Genomic DNA, 18,556 nt, shown 5'->3' on the forward strand with positions numbered 1-18,556 from the left:
TTACACTGGGAAGAAACAAACGAATTGCCCCTTGTGTGATAAATAAAGTTGTCTGAACTGAAGTAAATACAAAGATTTGTCAACAAAAAAAACATATTACACCAGTTTCTCAATTCTTTCCAAACCTTTATTCTTTTTGCACTTTCTAAAGAGCCTGCTTTATTCTTATGTCGAAACACCTTTCTCTCAGTTATCGTTTAAAGCTACATAATCTATTCAGAGTAGTAATTCATACTTGATAGATTTAATGTCACTAGCAAATGCACACCATTACGTGTGATTTCTATCTTTAACCCTTTCAATGCCATTTCACGTGAAACAAATGGTTTGTAGAACCCTTAAAGATTCCTATTAATACTGCCAAAATGCAATGTTATGTAGAAATCAAGTGCACAAAATATAACTTGCAATAGCTTTGTGCATCCAGTTAAAGTTAAATATAATGTACGTACCAGTAAACTGACCAATCACTATTGTGTTTATGCAAATATTATACGGGAAAAAAAACAATTACTCTGCAGTCTGGCATTACCATCAACATAACACTGCTGGTTTAGAAGAAAACATGGAAAATGCACAAGATAGAAAATATTGCAAGTTGTCTTGCACAATTAAAACTGTGCAGTTTATTTTGACCGAGATTAGTTTATCAATTAAAGCTATTCATTTCTTCAGTTTTCCTATTTGGAAATAAGTCTGTTTTCTCTTGACAAGTTTCTGAAAGTTCATATTCTTTAATTGCAATTATTCACAGCTATGTTTGTCAAAAATTGTAAATATATTTATAGTACGACAGGTAAAGAGCTCAAACCGTTATCAGTAGATTAGCCTATTGGGCGATATCTATTGCAATATTACAAAAACAGACTCTCCGAGTTTGAAAATATAGTTTAATACATCATATACTGTATCCTTAAAGTCTGACAAAGCTGAAAAGAACACACAAGGTAATGTGGCCAATCCCCACAGTTTCACAACACATTCGGATTGTACTAAAAACATAGGAAAAAAAAAAATATTACAGTACCTGGTCACCCCAAAAAACATGGGAAACCACGTACATACATTTTTATAACAAAACTTTTGTACACCTTTGATACTCATTGCAGGGGAAACAAATTTGAACTTATGGGAAGTCAATATTGAAATATTGAGTGCACTAACAAAAGGAACCCAGCTTAAGTAAAAGTCTTGTTATCACTATTCTACACTGCTATATGTTTTTTAAAGTAGTTTGTAGGCCTGAAAGCATTGTGTTTGGGTGCAATGAAATCAGGAGATGCCCTTGAAGTGAGGCGGCTGCTTCCCGGTGCACTTGGTCCACAAGAACAAAAAGTGTGACATGCAAACTGAAGAGGCCTCGCCAGTTTCGTCAAGTCTTAATGGGGACAGATGAGGTTACTTGATAAATCATCTCAGCCGGCTTGTCGGGGCCGCTTTCAACAATGTAACAGTCATCGTCCGCATCCACTTCGGTTTTGCCGTTGACGGGAAGCCGAGCCTGCATGTTGTCCAGGCCGGCAGTCGCGACTGGGCTCTTCATCCTCCCGGCGGCTGGAACGAGTCGTCTCTCGCCATTCATCTGCACGAGACCTGGGCTCGCCATTGACACCATCCTCCTCTGTGTGTAAGGTTGTTTCCCAACTCGCACGTGCTGCGCCATGAACTCCTGTGCCTTAGCGCACTTGTGCCTCTGAAGCAGCTGCGGAGTGTCGAATGGAATATAGCAGACGCGGCACGTGAACCCACCTGAAGTCGACTGCGTGGGTTTGCTATACATGTGTGTAGAGTTTGTGGGCAGTTTTATCTGCACCGAAGGGGCACCGGTACGGCCGAGAAGACTTCGGTTAGAGAGACTGGGATATGGTTTCTGGCTCTTTGTTAAAAAGGACCCGCCAATAGCTTTGGATGCATTGACATTACGATTTTGAAACAGCAAGGTCGGAGTGACACTGAGGCCCTGGGTGTTTTTAGCATACGATTTGAGTTTTTGATTGAACTTCAGTGCGGCGAACTGACGCATCTGACTGGTTTTATTGTTTGCGAGGGCATGCTGGTTGGAGACTGCGGCCTGAGGAATCTGGATGCTCGGAATCGGTCTCCTGTCTCCACTGGGGGGCTTGTAATTTAACGGTTTTGCAGTTATGAGTCTGAACTTGGTACCATTGTTCGGCAGGTTGCAAACATGGAAGCGGGGAACCATTTTCTTGCTGGACAGCAGCATGCCACATCCTATACAGCCAGAAACCTTATCCGTGACATGTGAGCTGTGATGGGAGATGAGTGAGGACTTTGCCACAAAACACTGGCCACATTTACCACAAGTGTATGGCTTTTTCTTGTTAAACATGCGCTCCGTGTTCAACAATACAACCGGCTGATAAAGTGACCAAAGATCCACGGTTGGTGCACCGACATCTCCAAAAACATTCCGCATGTCTGTTGGGGAGGGGGCAGTAGTTGGGTTCAAAGGTGCTTGCGATAAAGGGAGGAACAGCCCAGGCACTTGTGAAATTTGTTTAGATGACAAGGGGACTTGCGGTACATGAGCCGATGTATTTGGGACTTGCAGTCGAGATTTTGCTGGCAGCGACCGCGATGGGGCACTTTGCAGTTTAGGTGCCTCCCAGACAACTTCGCCCTTGTGCAATCGTTTCAACTTCTCTTCTGCTTCAATGTGTTTCTCCATCCTGCGCTTCCTTATAGTCTCATGGTCGAGCGCCTGGTGCCCTGGTTCGTGTGTGGTGCTGTGCTCCAGCATGTCTTCGTATTCTGTGAACTCGGTTCCACACGAGCAGATGAAATTCACAGAAGAGCATGTGTGTTCCTCCAGGCATTTCCTATTTGCAAAGATTTGCTCGCAGCTGAAGCAAAAGTGTCCGGGGCTCATCAGGCTTGCAGAGTTGCTACCTGCCAGAACATTTAGTCGTTTTTCCCCTCCTCTATGCATGGTCAGGCTGGACATGGGAGCATTCGCCAACGATGGATTCCCAGTAGAGCACCTCTCCTGTCGATGGACACAAGATTTACTATTAACACAATCATTAACATTTTGTACTACATGGTCACCACTCAGTGGAAAGTGAGCCAACCATGCTGGAAGCAAAAACAAAGGACACATATGACCACTCACAGACACACATATATCGTCAAGTACTCTTAGTTGACCATTTATCACCCCTTTTGGTTTCGTGAAAGGTTTTTGTTGTCTCAACAGGCGCTAATGAACTCTAAAGCAATTAATTCCACATACACACCGAATTTGCTGACAAACGCAGCGGAGACCGCTTCTCTGGTTTGCCGAGTCGTCATATATTACGAAAAACAATCTCAACAAGAGTCTCAATTTCGGGATGTTTCACGCTGTCGCGAAACGCGCGCTCAGCGAGCTAGCCGCTAGCACGCAGCCGTGCTAATGCTCGCAGCAGCAGCAGCTAGCCGACAGACAAATAACGTCACCTTACCGTCACATGAAAATGAAGCTGGCGCCGGATTAATAACCTGACATTTCCTCCAAGAGTACAGCGAAATGTCAGTCCATTGTTGTTTTGAGGGACGTCTCCAATCGGGGTCAGTCGCCGGGGTTTTGCGCGGGTAAGCTAACTGTTAGCTTGTCAGCCACACCAAAAAACAAGAGGAAGAAAAAAGAAGACGAGGAGGAAAAAAAAAACAAAAAAAACCCTCCACTTCTTCTCCGGAAAGAGTGCCACAGCGCACAGGCGACCCCACACTGCCCCCTATTGACCCTTTCAACACATGGCATGTAAAGCCAGTGGGGTGAGAAAGTTGGAGCTGGAGTGGAGACAATAGGCAAGTTATCAATCAGAAAAAACTCTAGATTGCTTTTTATTTTTTATTATTGCTGTTGGGGCGCTGCAGGCTGGAATTCAACAAAGAGAAAGAGCGATGTGGAGTTTTGGAGAAAGAACTTGGACTCTGCTGCATCGGTACACATTGATTAAACTTCAGATTTTTAGTACAACTCTTGCAAATACATGTCTGAATAACTTACCAAGGCTAATATTAATATTTCATTAATATTCATTTTTTCCCGTCTTGTTTTCTTTAGTCAACGGAGCGCCAATGGGTTGAGGAGGAGCTGGATGAAACTCGGGGCCAAGGCCCGGAGGCGCTCAGTAGGAAATCTAAAATTCATCGGCGAGTTGTTCAAGCTGCACATGATAGCAGAGAACATAATGCTGGACTGTGTGAACAACCTGCTAAAGAATAACGATGAAGAGACACTGGGGTGTCTCTGCAAACTGCTGACAACTATCGGCAAAGACATCGACTCCTAAAAAGCCAAGTTGAGACTGAAAAAGCCGATTTATGGATTCAGACCAGTTTGCAAAGACATATTAGTGAGAGTTTCTGTTAGGAATTGATCCGTTGTTTGTTGTTATGAAACAGAGAAACAAAAATACAACTCTGTCTCACCTTCTCTGTGTTTTTTCCATCAGCCTCAAATGGATCAGTATCACAATGAGATTAAAAAAAAAATCATTAATGAGCAGAAGACGTCCTCTCGTATCAGATTCCAGCTCCAGGATGTCTTCGATCTGAGATCCGGGACTGTTTGGTTTAGATGTTTGCTCGAGTCTGAAGTCCTGCAAAGCTCATGCTTTGCCCGACATTGATTCATTTTCTTGAGTTCTTTCACTTCCTGAAGCACAACATTTGTGTACTGCTCATGTTTTGCAATCCAAACGTGAGCAGTACAGTTATTTTTTTTTTTCAGGACTCTCTGCAATGTACATTTCGTACCCTTGTTGATACATTGATATAGTTCGACACCTCTTTCAATCCAACGTTGATCCTCATAATGCATAACATGACAATGCATCTGTGCAAATGATGAGAAACACATTTTCGTTGATTTCAATCTATTAATGTGTTTGTTTACATTTAATCTGTACAATTGCACACAATGCACATCTCACTCTCTGACTAATATTTTGCACTGCTCTGTTATTTTATTTTATTTTATTCTATTTTTTTGTGTATATACTTATTTATGTATGTCGGCACCAGGGTAGACAGCAAAGTAAGAATTTCATTACCGGTACACTGTGAAACCTGGCTTTTACTGTTGAAATGACAAATAAAACACCTTGAACCTTGAATTATAGAGGTTGGGAATTAAAACAATGACAATGACAATCTGCCATTGTTGAGCAGAAGTGAACTATGTGAAGGCAGATTTTATGGCAGATCTTTGATGTTGGTTAAAAAAAAACACATCCAAGTGGTGTTTTTGTATAAATCCTCTGAAGTCATAACGGCTCCTGCATAAATTGACTTTGGTTAATACATGTTCTTCGTCATTGCATATTTGTTTCTCACCTGCATGAACTAAATATCATTGCACCTTCCTAATCAAAATGTGCAGTCTATTCACATACAATTCAAAAAAATTATATAGTTTATCTCAGGTAAAATTAATATTTCTGGATTACAAGCAAAATGTTCCTTTTCTAATCATCCTGAGTGTAATGTTTATAGTTTCATACATCTTGTTTCCCCCAATAAAATACATTCCTATTTTCAAAATGGCTTATTCAGAAACAAATCAATCCAAGTTCGGATGCGGGAATGAAATATACACACATTTCAATTCAAGTGAGATGTTTATGTATATGGATACTTATGTATGGATAACCGCCTTTGTATACTGGTTGAAGTTATTTAAGTGCATTTTCATCTTAAGGGTTTTCTTATGCTTATAAATTGTGATTACTAAAGTGATGGATGTGCTTATATTTAAAGGTTTCAGGTGGTATTGTATTTTAACTTGACTTTATAAGAGTATTAATAAAATATGCATTCTATTTAGAAGTGGTGTAAAATTAATAAAAATCTGTAGGAAAATCCAACAACCAAATATATATATACAGCAGATACTCCCCTTCATGTTAAAGATCTTTGGCTTTAAGAAAGCAGAATTATTTTGTTATTTTTCACGTTGACAGTATTTACAATGTTACTGAAATGTTTTTAGTCCAGCTTTTAGGCTGTGAGGTGTAAATAAAGATAAGTTCCACACCATATTAAATGATAGTATACAGGTTTCACAAACTGTTTATTTCCACTCACAACACAAACAAGCTACAGCAACAATTCTTAGATAGGCTGATTAAAAAATGTTCAAATTGTTTACAGGCTACTGAAGCTATGCTAAATAAGACGAGTTGGAAAAACTACAGTATGCAAGTATATCAAACCTTTTTATCTTTTTTTTTTACATTGGCAAGCAACTCATTTACAAATTACTCAAAACAGCTTCCGCCATATTGAAGTAAATCCTGGAAGTTTATATACATTACAAAAAAAAACTAAAAAAAACCCAAAAGGACAATTGGCAAATCATTACAGAATGAAGTTCTCTGAATGAAGCACTTACTGGACATTTACCAGGGAAGAACAAAAAAAAAAAAAAAAGTGCTGTTAAGATGCCAGTTTCTCTTGTGTGTTTGGTTTCGGGTTTCCAGCCATGATGCGATGAATCCGTCGACGGTGGTTTTTGAGTGATTTCAGGTTTGGGTAAGTCCCATTGCAGACATCGCAGCGATATGTGTCCGACTGTTTGTGAGTGAGCAAGTGTTTCTGCAAACTGTCCACGGCGCCGAACCAGCGAAGACAGACGGGGCAGCGCACGGGCTTGATGGCAGGCTTGCAGGCTCCGCTCCTTTGGTGGAACATCAGACTGATTGCATTCGGAAAGTCAGAGTTGCAGTTGGAGCAGTGATGGGCTTTTGGTGGATTTGCGAACTGATTGGTAATGCGCGCTCCTTTGCATCTATTCCACGATATATGCCTCCGAAGGGAGCAGTGGGTCGCAAAACTGTTGCTGCATCGAGTGCACACAATGCGCTGTTGCTTTTTGACTGCATTCAGCAGCGGCGCCGAGCGCAGTTGCTTCTGAGGCTGCGGATGTGCCGGCCGAGGTGGCGGCGGCTGCTGCTGTTGCTGCTGTTGTTGCTGGAATCTCAGCAATAGAGGTTGAGATCGCTGCGGCAGCGATCCCTTCAGCAACTCGTGGCGAGAATGCATGTGGATCTGCAGATGCACTTCATAGTCTGCCCACGAATTGACAGTCTCCCCACAAGTGGGGCACGTGTACGACTCTTGCGCGTGCTTCTGCAAGTGCTCGAGGAGGAGTCTCGGAGACGTGAATCCGACCCCACACTCGCACGTCACCCTCCTCGGGAGCACGGAGGGAAGTGACATGATGCCCCAGTTGCCGCTGCTGTCCTCCTGGGCGGGGCCGTCCGCCGCGTTCGCCGGGGCGCTCGGCCGCGCCGCCCCCATGTCCGCGCCCGTCACTGTTCGCTGCATCTGACATTTCTTCCTGTGGACCATCATGTTATCTTTGCGATTGAAGGTCTTCCCACACACAAAGCATGCAAACATGGGCCTCACGAGACTGGCGTTGAACGCCACGCCTCCCTGGCTTCCGCCCTGTGGTCCGCTTCCAAACCCCCGGAGCCTAAAGCCGCAGAGTCGCAGATGGCGCCTCAGAGTCGATGCCCGGCTGTAGGTTTTCTGGCACCTGTTACAGGGGTAGCGTCTGACACCATCTCTGACAAAATAGCGCAGCCCGTGAGACGCCATCTCCGGTGGTTGAGCTTTGCTGTTCTCGCCGGCTTTCTCTGCAGAGCCAAACATCGCCATTTCCTCATCCAGGGGGATTATCCACTGGGACTCATTGCGGTCGACATCATTCACCTCGCGAGCCCAGTTGTTTTCCCCTTGCTGCGGCGGAATCCCAGGCAGCGAGGGGTCCGCATGCTGCTCCATTCGGGAAGATTTGGAGGAGAACGGGGAAAACTGCTTTGCTGGATGCGTCCAGGCCAAGTGAGAAACCAGCAGCCGCTCTGAGGCTGGGGAGGTCGCCTCAACTTTGACGCTCGCTTTTTCAGTGCCCACACCGACACTCTTAATATCGACAAACTCAGATTTAACCTCGTCTCTCTGGGGTTCGTTTGGATTGTACAGCGATAGCGTGTTCGGAGCCGACAAACGAGACTGACGACCCTGACACTTGTGTGTTTTCAGGTTCCACCTCCGGGCGTAGCTGTGCTTGCACAACGGACAATAGAAGACCTTCTTTGTACTGCTGACACCGTGGAATGGCACTAGTTTCTGAGTAAATGGGAGTTTTTTTAAAGGGCCTGGTGATTGCTTGCTCCTGTTTGCAAACTGAGGGCACACGTGATTATCAGGCAAAGGCATCCGTCCAATGATGAGCTGCTTGCAACGCCGACAACATTTAATTCTCTCTTTTTTATGCAAGAAATGATGCTCAGTCAATCTGTTCACGTTCTGAAAGACCCTGCGACAACGGCCACACTGATATCGCCCGAATGTGCTCTTACTGCTCGGATCCATAAGCGTTTGGCGAGTCTCAAGTACCACAACTGGAGAGAACGTCTTCGTTAGAGACACAACTTTCTTCCTACTGGACTCAAGAATTCTACTGATGGACGGACATTTCGTTTTTATGCCGGGTTTTGTTAGAAGTCGCCTCAACTGTGCAATAGAAAGGTCATTAATTGGCGGCTCTGCAATTTTTTCCCCTGGCGTTATGTCAACAGGCACAACTTCGTGTTTCGGGATCACCAAGTCTTCGTTCGGATTTGGGGACTGATGCGTTGTGTATGCCGATGCCAGTAGTTTCATGAGGGCCACGTTTCTGGGCGTAACATCTGTCAGTGCAGCGCTGTGATCTGAATTTGTATTGACCTCAAAGTCCTCATCGCTCTCTGGTATTTTTTCTCCCGTTGTTGACAAGCGTTCCTCCTCTTGAAGGGGCGCACACTGGCCTTGAGGAGAGGTTACTATGGCAATCCCGTCCTCCTGGCTCGTGTCTGCGTCGAGGGCTGGTAATACGGGCAGTTCAGCAGCTGGGGACATGGAGGTAGAGGGGCAACCGAGGACCAAATCGGACTGGCTGGCAGGAGCAAATGATGGCTGCGGAGTGGTGTTATTACCGGGGGGCCGCTGCAGCAGGGGGACGTGTGAACGTTTATGCGCCAGCATCAGAGTGAAGTCCTGAAATTCCTCTCCACAATCACAGATGTAGAAGGAGACGGCGCCATCAGACGGGACTTTGTTCGAACCGAGCTGCTCCCCGGTGCTTTCAGCCGGTGCCTCGTGCAGGCGGTGATTGGCCTCCGTTGACGGCGGGCCGGGGTCCTTGGGGGCGGCGGCACTTGCATGGGTTGCCTGATGCACCAGCAGGGAGGCCAGTCCGCTGAATGTGGCTGAACATGCCACGCAGCGGTACATTTTGGAGGATGAAGCATTTCCTTGTAACCCAAGCATAACGGCAGTCAGTCAACCGCAGGAAGACAGGCGAACCGGTCCAGCAGGAGAGTTTCCTGCAAAGAAACACAACATTTTGTTACAATCTTTACCTTTCTACACACAATGATGATTTAGTAATCAAAAGGTTGTTGTTTTTTTAAAATTCAGTTTGTAGTTCAATTTCACTGTTAAATACAATTCATTTTACTGCTAATTTTCCAATTTAATTTGTGCTTTTATAGACAAAGAGCCCCCGAATGCCAAATGTCCTGAATCCGAGCTGCCATTGCCTGTGGATACTCAGTAGCTCTGAACCTGAGGCACATCCTGGACTGCAAGGATGAAAACATGACCTGGTTTTTTTTTTTTTTTTAGCTCAACCAACTGGCATAACACGTGTTGTCATGCAGTAAACGAGCATCTGATGTCATGTAGCTGCACATCAGTGTGTTTTAGACGTTAATACAACTTAGCTAAAAATAATGATTCTTTCAGTGTGAGGTAGGTTTGTCTTTTTCAGGCCAGCTGAACATAATTTCATATAAATGATAAACGCGCTAGTACACGGTGCTAAAAATCTACAAGAGGTACAAGTCAAAGACTGGGCACACAAACAAATAGGAGTGAAATAATAATAAGAGAAAACCACAGAGTGCAAGCGAAAGACAACAAAAAATAAATATTGCCATTCGACATCACATCCACAATGCCACCAGGCCGTCGCATAAAACCTCCACTTTGCCACCGTGCTCACCAACAATTTCCAAAATTAAAGTATCACCACAGAAGGCATGATATTTTGAAAAGCCTGCGATTAATAATAATAATAATAAAAAAAAAAAAAGAACTAATTAGTTCTCCATACTGTACACGGATGGGTGCAGATCCACACAACCTTTCTCCTGGTGACGTTTGCCGACGACACAGTTCTCCTGTCTACCACGGCCCTGCACCACGGAGTAGAGTTAATAGAGTGGTGCCACACTGCCAGCCTGGAGCTGAATGACAACCAAAACCAAGGAGAAGGTGGTGACCTTCTGCAGCAGCTGCAGGGAACCGCCGGCAGCTGTCACCACTGTGAACCTCGGTTCAGACGTTGAGGAATACAAATACCCGGGTACCATCTCTGACTGCCAGGCGAGGTTCTCCTCCAAGCTGCAAGACGTGCCACCAGAGGATGCTCCTCCTCAGAAAAACTGAACTCCATCGACACATTCTCGGCGACTCAACACGCGCTCTGTTCCCTGCATTGCAGCGGCTGCCGTCTGGCCACAGGTTCCGTTGCACGGCCAGTAAGACCCAGAGAGAGAGAACGACCTTTGTGCCTAACGCCGTTCTCCTCCTGATATCTAACCGGAAGCTTTGTGCAATATTGTCTCATGAGCCATGCTACAATGTCCTCATGCTCAAGTTTTACTATGACCCCTACTTTTATTTTGACTTTAAACAACCATTCTACTGTTTCAATATACCTCCTGATTTATATGTACAATACTGACTTAACTAGCTCCACAGCAACCACTGACACCGTTACTGGCAGCAGGCCTACCACTGTATATAATCGAGACTAAATCTAATTTCTTTTTTTATATTCTTTAATGTGCCAATTGCCTCTCTGGGATTTAGTTTTTTTCTGATTTTGGAAAAAAATTAAAGTTATAACTCAAGTTTTAAATCTGATGCTACATCGAAACTAATCATACATCAGTCAATATTTTGGGTAATCTTTGACTAATCTCCAAATGCTTTATCCGTTTAATATTTGTTATATTGAAAATAACTGTTAGTTTCCTCTGGGCTCATAGGCAAAGGCCCTGTTATTATAAAACTGGAACTAGCTTCGATCTGTGTTGCAACTCCATCATCAACAAGGCTCTTACTCTTGTAATATTGTACACCTTCACTGACAAGGAAAGAAAGAAAGAAATAACTTGTCTCATGCATGGTTTTCAGCCAAATACAGGCAACTGGAGATTAAATGCACCGATCCTATGAATGACATTTTTTAAAATTGATGTGTGAAGGTTCATTTCATGTCCTTTCTTGCATTTTAATATTTTAATACCAGGGTTTACTTGATATAGATCATATGCCTTTTGACAAAAAAAAAAGGTTTAAAGTTAAACGCACACAACAATACACTCGTGATATTTGATGCACTGTTATGTTTTTGGAATATAATGATTTTGAAGCAGTTTACCAGTGTACTGACGTCAAGTCAGCCAAGAAGGGCGACGCTTTATCACAACATTGTTTTTGATGGTGCTATTACAATTCAAGCAATAAAAATAAATTCCTGATTTTGCTTGTGAAAGGAAACTAATTACCATCGTCTTTCTGATATTGATTACATTTAGAAAATAAGCTAATGCAGTAGAGCAAAACTACAGGACAAGTAAAAATATTTTTATTTGATTAACACAATAGAAACCTTTCCAACACGTTTTCTCAAGAATTATAATAAAATAATTGACAACAGAAGACATTAATGATTCTTACAATATTATTGGTCCAGATTTTGCAAAGGAAATGAAGCCTCATACAGAATAAAACTCATTTAACTTTAAAACAAGTCAATGTTTCATAGTGCAGCTTGTGAGTGTGACATTTGAGAGAGAAGAACATTTTAGAAAGTAATCAATTATACATCATATATAGCAGAAGTCGCAGATTTTGTACTATAGTCAATAGATCATTTTCAACAGGTGATTTTCCTGACAGGATAAGAAATAGGTACAAATATCCATCCATCCATATTGCTTAATCCTGTTCAGGTTCTGGAGGCTATAATTTACGTTCTCCAATCGAACCTCACATTCATGCTTTTGGACTGCGAGAGGAAACTCAGTATCTGAACCCATGTCTCTGTGAGCACTAACCACTGCCCAGTGGCGTTGCTCGACACAAAGCTCGACAAGGGCACAGGCCCCGAACATATCGGTCCACCGGGAAATTCCTGGTTCTCCTGATGGCCAGTCCGTCGCCGATACTGGGTGCGTAAAAGGGTCTGGCAACGCCCCTGCCACTCCGTGGTATTTGAAAATATACTTTAAAAAAATGATTCGTAAACAGACCGGGTAAATTCATTGAAAAAATACGACTTACTGGGTGACCATCAGCATGGGTTCATGGGTAAACGATCAACATCGTTGGCATCGATGGATGTTGTGGAAAATACATCAGCAGCTGTAAAAAAGAAACACGTTTTTATTGATTTATGGAAAGCATTTGACATGACTGATCATTCTTTACTACTGCACAAAGTGGAACAAGATGCTAAGACTGGTACTTCTCCACATACAAGTATAACAGCTCCCAGTAATGAAAAACACCGAATCACACTGTAGACAAGTAACTGTGGTGTTCCATCAGGCATGGTGTTCAAATCTAATCATTTACACTTAACAGTTGTATTATTTCTTTACAGCAGCAATTAATTTGAAGTTTGTTTCACCATGCATATCACACCTAAATTATTGAACTCTCATGCTGGGGATCTTTAGGTAGAAAAAGCTGGCATATTCTTTATAGTTCTCGTATGCCACGGATGCCTTCCTGCGCTGAGATTTGGGGCAACGTACAGGACTATCTTGATGAACGTGATTAAAATGTTCACTTATTTCAGTGACTCAATTTAAAAGCAATAACTTTAATTCGCACGTTAATTCAACGCATCGATTTGTTTATTGTTTTGAATCTTGATCTGGCTTTGATGCAATAACAATCACCTACACCTTAAGTTGGCTCCTGCAACCATCAAAGGCATTAGGTTTGTTTTTGGGTTGTTGTTTTTTTTCTAAGTCTGTATTTAAAGTTTGGATTTTATGCACAGGGTTATAATCAGTATAATGTAAAGTCGCTCCAGTTGTGCGGCTGGCCGATTGGAATAATGAGCACACGGTTAGCAGCGTGCTAGCTGGGCTCTGACCCCACCATGCAGCCATCAGTCCGAGTCCTTCTAAGAGGGGCCAGATACAGCCAGCAGGAGGAGGAGGAGGAGGAGGTCAGTTCACGAGGAAGGCCGGAGGAAAAGGGAGCACCTAACGTTTAGAAAGCCCGCGGCGGCAACCTGTGAAGCAACAGCGGCAGCTCAGGTCCTCAGAAACTCACCGTTCACAGCAGCGCTGACATTTTCCTTCGAAGAGGGCGGACAAAGAGAGGAGAGGCGCGGGGAGGCAGCAGCAGCAGCTCGGCTCTCCGGGGAACCAAAGCTCTGCTCGGCTGTGGACAGACGCGATGCTGTGCCAGGAGGGGGACAGCCAAGCAGAAGAATGAGCGGGGCTGCAGCTGCAGCAAGCGCGAAGCGGCGCATGTAGCGCATGCGCACAGCCTCCGGCAGAGGAAGACGCTCAAGCGCCGTTTTTTCTTCTTCTTCTTCTTTGTGTGTGAAGCGGCAAGCGCGCGCGCACGGAGCAGTACCGACACCTACTCGACTGGAGGGTGTGGTGGAGGTCTCATGAGACTGAGGGGAGAGACACACACACACACGCGTATGTATGTTTGGGTTCCACCGGGTTCTATTCTGAGGGAGCACGGCATTCTGGATTAATTGCTGCAAACAATAGCCAGATTGAGAACCGAGTTTAAAGCTGAGATTCTCCTCTTTGGCTCCAAGTCCGCCCACATCAAACGATCACAGTTTTTCCTTCACTCTTGACAGCTTCTCCGTTTCTCCCTCGCCTCAGGTTCAGAGTCTGGGTGTCATCCTCGACAGCACGCTGTCATTTCAAGCTCACGTCGATAACATCACTCGGTCAGCATACTTCCAACCCACGACGTAATATCAACTGCCTTCGACCCTCTCTCTCTCACCCAGCAGCAACGCCACATTAGTCCACACCCTGGTCCAATTCAACAATACATTCATTTGAAAATCTTCTGACATTCAAGGGCCCTGAATGTCCTCGCTCCTCCATACCTCACTGACCACCTCCATATCCCCACACCTGACTGCACTCTCAGATCCGCCTCCTCTCTCAGCCTGACCCGCATGACCACTGTGGCGTCCTGAGCCATCAGCCTCGCTCGGCCCCCCCACTTCTCACATCCACCCAACATCAGTAACATCTCGTACCTGGACATTTTAAATCTCATCTTAAAACCTCTTTTTTTAAATGAGCATAGTCAGTTTAAAATAGGTTTTCTTGCTGCAAATGTCAGAATGTTTGTTTTTTTTAGTGCTCCTAATCTGTTTTTTACTGCACTGACCTTTGGTGCTTTGTAAGGCACTTATGAATAAAATGTATTCTTTATATGATTATTCACGTACCACTGAAAAAGAAAGATGCCTTCTCATTCATATCTCCGTTGCCATTAAACACTGGATGGCCCTGAACTTTTCAAATTTTAAGGAGGAAAAATAAAACAAAGGTGATGATGTTTGGTCCTATAGCTTCATATGTGAAGCCAACAGTTTTGAACCTCTGGGTTTTAAAATGGACAGTGACTTCAAATTGGACTCCCAGATAAACACAGCGGTTGAATCAAGCTCATTCCATCTCAGAAAGTTGGTAAAGGGGAAGCCTGTTCTTGTACGTCAGCACTTTGGAACAGGAATTCATGCTTTTATTACATCTTGGCTCGTTTACTGCAATGCCCTTCATGTTGGAGTCAGCCAATCTTCCGTCGCACGTCTCCAGCCCAGTCGGCTCAGAACGCTGCAGCTCCACCACTAACTGCAACATGTCTGCGGGTACACATAACCCCTGTTCTGGTTTCTCTCCACTAGCTGCCTGCACACCTGAGAATTCATTTTAAGATCGTTCATTTGATTATGACTTTCAATGGCCCCGCCCTGCCTTACCTCTCCAAGCTGCGTCACTAAGCCACTTCACTGTTCATTTTTAAAACTGATCGAAAAAAACAATTTTTTGTACTACTTGGCTCTCAACCCTTTTTGAGATTTTGCACCTGTTTATATTGGTCGCACGAGACAACTGGAGGATGTAATAAGCTTATGACTCTTCATACTCATTTTCAAGCATGTTTTAATTTTTTTGCCATTGCATTCATTGTTTTTCCTATATTCATATGTATTGTTTGAAATAAAATTAGAAAAAAACCCACTGTGTCACAGTTTTAATTAATTGTAGCACTGTTCCCAACTTACCACCACAGTAAAAATAGTTTCAGTGAACCTCTCATGCAAAGGGAATAGACATGATTTAAACAGCATATTGTTGTGTGTATGTGCTCCGAGACTGCTGCTGACAGTGGAAGTGTGTGTACACCCAGGTCAATATAAACCCCAGCTGACATATTCACTCAGTGATAGGGGAGTAGTGAAAAGCTGCAAGTACAGCTGATTGGCTTTATTTATCATGCTGCCTTGATAAAAATGGCAAATGCCATTAGAGATATTTATACTGCTCAAACGCCAGCTGCTGATTTCTCCACACAAAACCATACGACTCGATGGCTTGTCAACGGCCCCCTGACATGATCCCAGAGATACCATACCACTCAACCGATTACTTCAAGGTGAATGATTTCCTGCAGGTAGCCAGTCACTGAAATAAACAAGGTTGTAACACTGCCGCTTTCCAGCATGACACTATTATATTTAATTCCTTTCATCACATTTTTATGTCCACGCTGGTGAATTCAAGTAGAATAGACTACTTATATTAAAAGCTAATGTGGCTTTGTGATTTTGACACGTCACAGGAAAGGCAGCCAGTAGCTGACGACGGTTGGAAGCTCTGGTACACACCATAAGTCGATGGCTGAGCTTCTTTCTGCTGGCTATGATTCTACCTGAACAGCTTGATGCACACCAATAACTCTGACCCAGTTTCAAAATGTGGACTTTCCAACCAGAGGAGGGAATACATCACCTGGCTGACAGCAACACCGAAAAGGCATTCAGAGCAGTACCCCACCCCCCACCCCGGCTCCTCGGATCGCTTCACAGTCATGCTTTTCCCATCATACAAGCCTCTGCTGGTCAGAGAGAAGCAGGTGAGAGTGTGGTCTGAGTGTGCTGCGGAGGCACCGCGGGGCTGTTTGCAGTGTACGAACTGGGATGTGTTGAGAGCAGCGGCAAAACGCAGCCAGAGCATTAGTGTGGATGAATACGCTACATCTGTGTCAGGATCGATACAGAAGTGCATGGAGGATGTCAGTGTCATCGGGAACACCAGAAACGCTGGATGACTGGAGAAGTATGTGCTATGCTGCAAGCATGGAACACTGCCTTGAAATCTGGTGATGCAGAGGCTCTAAGATCAGCATGAGCAAATCTCAACCATGCCATAAGGAAAGCAAGGTGTGCCCACAGACTCCAAATACAGGAGTTTTTCCATGATCCTGACTTCTTAAATAAGCAAAATTTTTTGGGGGGGGGATGTTTGAGGTCCTGAACACCACCACGATGAGACAAAACGGCACCACAGCTGGATGAACAGGCACTGCAGCTTTAAATAGCGGACGCCTGAAAGACCTTGAAGAAAATGTCCATCAATAAGGCAGCAGGGCCAGACAACATTCCCCGGAAAGTAGTCAGGGAGTGTGCATACCAGCTGGCTTCGGTTCTGACGGACATTTATAACACCTCCCTCCATAACCAGCTGAAATGATTATCGCTCCATAGCACCGATCCCATAATGATGAAGTGGCTGATAAAGCAGCACATTACCTCTCACCTCTCTTCCACATTCGACCAGTTCCAGTTTGCTTATCATCCAACCCGCTCTGCAGAGGATGTGATTCCATCTGCACTCCACCTGAAGCCTTAAACAACACTCGTGAATGCTGTTTGTTAATTTCAGTTCAGCGTTCAATGCTTCCCCAGGATGTGGTAAGAAAACTGGAAGGGGAAGTGGGGTGGGGAAGGATCACCCAGCTCTCCTCAGGGCTTCAGTCCGTGACTCTTCAAACTGATGACTCATGACTGCTTGGTCTGTCCCTACGAGCCACATCTTAAGGCATCCGGATATGGTGAATATGGTGACATTTTAGCTTATTTTCATTTACTTTGATTTGTATTTACTCTTGTCGATATGTTTGTTTTTGCTCTTGTTCTCGTTGAATTCTTTCCTATTTTTACTGGAAAGCACTTTGGTCACCTTGAGTGTTTTAAAGGGCTTCAAAAACAAATGTTGATTGATGCTACAGTAGTGAGCCTGATCAAAAATGATGACAACGGGGCCAATAGTGTGGTTGACAGGTGCAGGAGGAACAATCTGGTCTTAAATGTCAACAAAATAAAAGAACTCATTGCTGATTTCAGGAGGGCCCACTTTCCACCGATTATTCACAACACAGGAGCGGAGGTGGGAGAAAGCACAGAGTTCCTGGGAGTGCACATAAACAATCTATATCCTTGACCCAGAACACCACAGCTCTGGCAAAGCAACGGCGGCAGCATTTGCACTACTTCCGCAGGATGGGGATACATCTGTCTGCCGACATCCTCGCCACTTGAGCGCCAGAGAGTATACTGACCAATGTCTATGAGAGGGGCGCGCCTTCCTGGTCCTGGAGGGTCGCAGTCCTGCATGTTTTCAATATTCCTCCACTCCCAACCCACCTGAGCTCAGCAGAAACCCTGATAACAAGCCAATGATTATCAGCAGTGTTGAAGCGAGGACGCATTAAAACCGTGTACGACTACGGCCCTCCAGGACCCGGATTGCCCCCGCCCCCCTCCTGTATAGTGTGGCAGCTGTCAGCTGCAGACTAAAAAGGGCCTCCGGAGAGTGGCGAGGATGGCAGTGAAGGTTAGGGACTTTTCTTCCTTTCAAGGACATGGCTGCCAAACAACAGAAACTGCACACATCCACCTCACTGACAATTCTCTCTGCTGGATTCAGGTAGGAGGTACCACAGCCTGAGGTGCACGACAGCCAGGCTCTGCAACAGCTTCATACCTCAGGCCAGAAGACATCGGAACTGCAGTCTTGCCTATTGTCAGGTTTGAGAGCCATGCAATAACTTTTTCTCGTGCAGTAATATTGCAATACTCTTCTCAGACCAGTATTTCTGACCAAATCACTTTATTACCAGTTTGTTTTTAAACATTTTATTTGATTTTCTAGAGACTTCTGCTTTAAATGTTGCTATCCAAATCATGTCTAACGAAATTTTGTTCACGTGTGCACCTATGTTGTGCATTTTGAATGAATTCTACTCTAAATGTGATTGTGATTACTCGTCAATCCGCTTATTTATTTATTTTTTTTACTGAGGACTCCGACAAAAATTATGTTGGCACACAACTAAAAATAAAAATAAACATTCAGCACATGTT

The 18,556-nt window shown here is 44.1% G+C and overlaps 1 protein-coding gene across 1 annotated transcript; it reads right to left on the bottom strand.

The window, feature by feature from the left end:
• Nucleotides 1-6,164: 6,164 nt before the first annotated feature.
• Nucleotides 6,165-13,516, bottom strand: LOC308133390 (uncharacterized protein). Its single transcript, XM_080500742.1, has 3 exons — nucleotides 13,417-13,516; nucleotides 12,412-12,492; nucleotides 6,165-9,380 (listed from the first exon to the last, which is right to left on the bottom strand). The coding sequence occupies exon 3, from the start codon at nucleotides 9,322-9,324 to the stop codon at nucleotides 6,445-6,447; it is 2,880 nt and encodes a 959-aa protein (XP_080356868.1). The 5' UTR covers nucleotides 9,325-9,380; nucleotides 12,412-12,492; nucleotides 13,417-13,516; the 3' UTR covers nucleotides 6,165-6,444.
• Nucleotides 13,517-18,556: the final 5,040 nt, after the last annotated feature.

The sequence above is a fragment of the Blennius ocellaris genome, assembly GCF_963422515.1.
Source record: "Blennius ocellaris genome assembly, chromosome: 8".
Classification (NCBI taxonomy): Eukaryota; Metazoa; Chordata; class Actinopteri; order Blenniiformes; family Blenniidae; genus Blennius; species Blennius ocellaris.